Source organism: Serinus canaria, chromosome Z (genome assembly GCF_022539315.1).
Source record: "Serinus canaria isolate serCan28SL12 chromosome Z, serCan2020, whole genome shotgun sequence".
NCBI classification, from domain to species: Eukaryota; Metazoa; Chordata; class Aves; order Passeriformes; family Fringillidae; genus Serinus; species Serinus canaria.
Window position 1 is genome coordinate 476,014 of NC_066343.1, and position 6,000 is coordinate 482,013.

At 41.5% G+C, this 6,000-nt stretch overlaps 1 protein-coding gene across 1 annotated transcript in view; it reads right to left on the reverse strand.

The window, feature by feature from the left end:
- Positions 1-5,673, reverse strand: part of TMEM161B (transmembrane protein 161B) — a 40,566-nt gene extending 34,893 nt beyond the window's left edge. Inside the window, exon 1 of the mRNA XM_050986523.1 lies at positions 5,430-5,673. Within this exon, the coding sequence (XP_050842480.1) occupies positions 5,430-5,432 (3 nt within the window). The 5' untranslated portion in view covers positions 5,433-5,673. The remainder of the gene's footprint in view (positions 1-5,429) is intronic.
- Positions 5,674-6,000: the final 327 nt, after the last annotated feature.

The following is a 6,000-nucleotide window of genomic DNA, read 5'->3' on the forward strand; positions in this document are numbered from 1 at the left end:
ACTTTAAGCAATTTAAAAACGTATATATATCTATATATACACATACATGCCATATATAGGCATTTTTCTCAATTCCTGAAGGTTAGTATTTAATCATAAGCAATATACTAACACAGAAAAGCTGTCACAAGAAATTTTTTTTAAAATTCACTGCATTAATCTTCCTACAATCCATCAGGAACACTACTCACAGGAACACATTAGATGATACAGTGAGTCCAAATAACATGCTGTGTGCACAGCACAACTTTTTGTCAACTCTACCTTATTGCCTGGATGTATTTACACTCTACTTCTAGGTTAACTAACACACTCCTACAACTACTGTTGTAGAAAAATCTACAACACCTCAAAATACCCCATATTAAAACACTAGAACACATTTTCCTTCCATCCCCAAATATAGGGTTCAATTCAGGCTCTGTCTAGATCTAGTCTCCCCCAACTTCTAAGTCTTCATTTTACACTAAAATCAGATTAAATTCAATACAACTAAATTCAGAACCATAAATGAAGATTAGGTACTGGTTTCCAACAATATCTTACATCCTCTACTTGCACAATAGAGGTCACAGGGTTCAGATCTTAGTCAGAAATCTACAACTTTAAAAATCTAGAGTATGAAAAAATAGAGTGACTTGTATGAGGAAGAAGATGCTCAATGTCAAAGCTGACTCCACAGAGGGTTTTGAGGACCTCTGGTAAACAAACCCCAGAACCTACCACTTGATCTGTGTTGAAGTAATAAGCACATGATCAGTGACTGGGTTGACTCTAAGAGAAACACTACTCACTGTTAAGAGGTGAGGAACTGCTGCACAGATCAAATAAAGTGTGCAGTTACAGAATAGTTTGTGAAATTGAAACCATTTCATAAGGCCTTCAACACTGATTCCACATACATCCATGTCCTTGTCATGCTCCAGCTTTGCAGCTTGAAACTTGAAACCAAGTTCAAGACACTAGAGAGAGGGATCTGTATTCTGCTGATCAAAGGCATTTCTGTCAATCTCTCTAATACTGGGAAGCATAGGGACCAAAGCTGACTACGTAAGTCAGTTTCTCTGCAAAACACAGGCTGGCAAGCAACCTCCTGGTCAAAAACAAGACTGAAATAGCACAACCATGCAGCAACAACACAGTCTAATAAAATGCAGTCTGGCTGTCTTTCTGCCACAGAGGAAGATCTTTGATGAGAAGTGTCTCAGAATTCTTGAGGACTGTGTTCACTTTGTGATCCTCCAGCAACCATGGCATTCCTACCTTTGTTTGAATAACATAACATACTTTACATAAAAGCTTTAAATAAAACATAGCAGAGAACACATTAAGTGGTCCACAAGAATAGTTTCAGCAGTTACACTAAAGTGAAGTTTGACAGATTTCTTAAAATTGGTAGGAAAGAAATGGCAGGTTGAAAATGCAAAAGTCTAAGGCTGAATAAAGTATAACCTGGACTTTGGTTTTCACAGTCTTTTATAGTACATACCTGGAGACAGACTTGCTGATTAGCAGAAGAACAAAAACTAAGAATAAGCAATTAAGATAAAGTTACAATACTCTTATCTACACAGTAAGTGTACTTATAAAACACCAACAGCTACCTCACAGTAACAAAAAAATTAAACCAACAAAATTTTAAAAGTACTTCTTCCTAAAGAACATTTTTTCATTATTCATGATTTATAGAACATGAAGTAAAAAGATAGATAAGGTTGATTGTATTATTCAAAGCCAACACTCCAGTCTCCTTATTTTACCCTTGCCCAAGGTTATTCCTCCTTACCTGAAGTAAAAGGGCATGGATTTCCGTCTTTTTTTCCTTTTAGCCCTTATCTACCCATTACAAATAATTCAAATACTCAGCTTTACACAGGACTTTGAAACTACTTGTTCTCATACAGTAAACATCTCCTCGATTACAAGATGAGGGCCTTGAGTTGAAGCCAACTGCTGTATGCACCAGGACTGCAGTAGGGATACAATTGCATGACTGAAAAACAGCTGGTAGAATGCCATTCACAACTTCACCTTCAGAAATTTAATGCCCACATGCTTACTTTCTGAAATGTCATGTATTGTAAAAACAAGATTTTAACACAACTGTATTTGAGTATCCTACAGCTGTTAATACAGGGCATAACAATATCTTTCACACTAACATGGCTGATGATTTTTCATGTAAGACACTGAAAAGGAATTGTAACAGTAGTGGCCACCAAGATTTTTAAGAGAATATAAGTATCTCCTGTAATTTTAAAAGTGCAATGGTCTTTGCGAAGTCTGGAAGATAAATCCACCATTTAATAGCTGACATATTATTGCTTTTGCTGTAAATGAGACTTTTCCCCATATAAATTTTTCTTCATATGCAAATTTCTCCTTATTTCTATGCTAAAGCTCCAGCTTGCAAAAGCAAAATAGTGTTCTCCTGAAACATAAATGCAACTCAAAATTGTTTCCTAAATAGTAGAAAATGTTATATAGGATGGCAAAAAAAAGTGAGCTTGCTGCGCAACATCTTAAAGTGAATGCTTCCTGAAAAGGACTACTTTCACAGAATACCCAGTCATTATGATAATCAGCAATCTGAGGCAGTTCAAATCCTATGGTTTGTACATATCAGACATTCACACAGCTATTTTGGAAAAGTAATCTACGGCAAGAGAACTCTTTAAAAAAATCAGATTGTTACTTTTTTTCTATTCTCATGACCAAGGCTTCCCTGAATTAGAATTTTCACACACCTACCATTGTTTAAAAAAATGCTTAAAGGGGCATGAAGAATATACAAGGTGTTCAGTAATATCACCTAACTGCTCACCCTCACAGAGTCTTTCATACCCAAAGGACACTTCTCTCTTGACCAGTGTCTTTCCACAGAGACAAAGAAGAACCATAAACTGCTGCATGGAAGCACTCAGATGTGCATGACTCCCTTTGAACCAAGGTGATCTGTTTGAAACCAAACAGCTTTAGTCAGTGAACAGCATTTTACCTGACAGTCTTGTCTCATTTACCACTGAGGCTCCCTAAGTACAAAGATTACAGAACTAGTGGTCATTAGGCAAATCACGTAATTGCTATAGAAAGCTCAGGGACAGAACAAGGGCAATTATAAAAATGCAAATTTCTCATTATTACTGAAGAGGCAATACAGAATACCTGTTGCAGTGAACACCAATACATACAGAATATATTCTTAAATTATAAGTAAAACTAGTTCAGAGAAATTATGTACTACACAGAGAAAAGAAGGTTACACACCATTATCACCTTTCCAAGATTTTCAAAATTTAGTTTGCCCAGTATTTCCACAAATTAGACAAGTAGGAATTAAAGAAGTTCCCACTCTCTGGAAGATTTGCTTTTTAAAGAACAGGCTCTGTCATTACAGGAATCATTCCAAGTATAAAAAGTGAGAAGACTTTAACGCCTCTGCTGAACAGTCTAAACCACCACGGTCTTACAAAGTATTAAGACATTTGTGCAGAGCTTAAAGTCATGGCCTAACTGGCATTGCAACTGCACAGAGGAGTCCTGACAGTCCCAGCCTGGCAGGTGTTGATGTTTATATCCTGATTTCTAAGCCTCTTGGTACAAAAGAAACTGATCAATGTTTCATTCTCCTGTTGCTTTGGAACTGGAAAATACAGCTTCCAAACAGCCTAGAAGCAGACTATCTTTTGCCTTTGCTTATGTCATGGAGTCACACACAAAGATTATCTGTCCACACTACAGCACACAGTAAAGAAAGCTGGACCTGATTTTTCAACCCCGTTAGGCAACACAAGCAAGCACTCAATTGATTTAAATAAGGACCTACACTGAAAGGAAAAACTTTTTTACTTGTAATTTTCCAAATGTAGCTTCCCGTACTACACCACAGCACTCACGGACTCCTACAAATGAGAGAAGCATCTCAAGGCCTTTTGTGTAAGTATTCTAACTATTCTAACCCCCGCAAAAAAGAAAAAAAAAATCTTCATGAAAAACAATACAATTCCTTTCATATGCAAGAATTTACACTATAAAAGCTACTTTAGTGGAACAACATGATTAAACTTCCAAGTATAAAAAACAGTTAAAAGGCATATTTCAAAAACATACTTGTAAAGAGCATTTCTTAAGACTTAGATCAATGAACAAACATTGGTGCCATAGCTAAAATGACATACTGACACATTCATATAGTCATATGGAAGAGAAATATATTAATGGCACACACATAATACGTTTTTATAGCTGCAGAACCTGTTCCTTGTATCTCAAATATAAGTACGTTCAAGGCTAAGCAAATCAATTCCAGTGTTTTAAATGCTAAGACCTAAACAGAAAATTCAGCATACCTATATAGAGATATATCTTTATATAATTTAATATTCATTAAATACTTAGCCTGCTCTATTGAAGCAACATATATCCAACAAGGTTACATAGTCAGTAGGAATTACACCAAACTTCATTCTACTGTGTTACAAGGTCATTTATTGTGAACTACATTTAGCCCAATAATTGTAGCTGTGCTGAAATACTTGCTGTAAAAAACAATTTGAGTGGGACTTTTTTCATGAGATCCTCTCCAGCCCAATTGTTCTGTGATTCTTCAACACTCACGTGCTACCACAGCACACATGGCAGCTGTGACGTGACCCAGAGCACCAACAGTGAACTTGTGGCAATGAACAACAAAGCGTCTGGCAAAGGCTTCTGGATATATCCAAGATCACATACATGCTCTGTTTACAGAGGATTTAAGGAGACCCGACAAAACAGTTATACTCATAGAATCAATTCCGGAAAAGAACTTAGGATCATCAAGACCAAATGTCAACCCAGCATTGCCACTGTAATCCCTGAACGTCTAAAACACATCACTGAGCACCAAGTCCAAACGTTTCTAAAACGTTTCCATGGATCGTGACTCCACCACTTCGCTGGGCAATTTATTCCAATGCCTGACCACCCAAACAGTGAATTTTCTTTTTTCCGGTATCTAATTTGTATTTCCAATGTCTTAGCTTGAGGTCATTTCCCTGCAGGCAGGGTAGAAGAGACCAGCCCCCACCCCACTACAACCTCCTGTCAGACAGTTATAGAGAGGGAGAATAATCTTATGTATTTATACAGAGACATCATAACACCGTTACAGAGCACTAAGTACAGTGGCTCACTCTAGTTCCCACTGGAAAAACAGCAGAGTGGGGAAAAAAATAGTGGGCAATGGAACAGTGTCGGCGTTAGTTCGCGGAAGGCCGCAGACGCCGCGGTGTTCCGTTCAGGAGCGCCAATTGCAGAGCTCGATTGTGTTACCCCGCTGCCTCCCTGCTCCCGATGCGCCCTGAGCTGTCCCAACATCCAGGGACCGGGGCCTGCAAAAGCTTAGCCCCGATCCCAGGGAGGCGAGCGGATCCAGCCGCCCCGCTCACCATGATGCCCGCGTCGGCCCCGCCAGCCGCCGCTGCCGTCCAGCTCGGCCCCACTCCCGGCACATAAATCCGCCCGCTCGCCGCTCCCGACCAGCGCAACCCGAGGTCACGCCGGGATCCCGCCGCGAACAAGGCCCGCCAGAGCTCTCCGACCAGCTGCCTGCGCGGGCGGGGCGCCGGAGCGCTGAGACGGCACCGCGCCGGACAGCCCCGGCCTCACCGCTCCACCCGCGCCGGCTAGCGACAAGGGAAGAAGGTAGACACGCCTGCCGCGGCGCACAGCCCGCCGGCCCCTTGGCGACAACTCTGTCAGGCGTCGCGGGGCCAGCCTGTCCCGGGCAGGGCACCGCCGTGACCCCAACCACGTGACGCGGGAGGTCGCCCCGAGGGCGGAGTTTCCTCAACTCCCGACCCCCGCGTAAGGCACGGCACCGTCCGAGAGACGGTGAGGGAGAGCAGCGGGGGGAGCGGGGAGGGGTCTGACTCGGCGGCAGCGCGAACGGAGCCCGGCGGAGGAGTGTGCGCATGCGCCGAAGTCACATCGCCCTCTCCCGTGCCGGCGTTGCGTGTG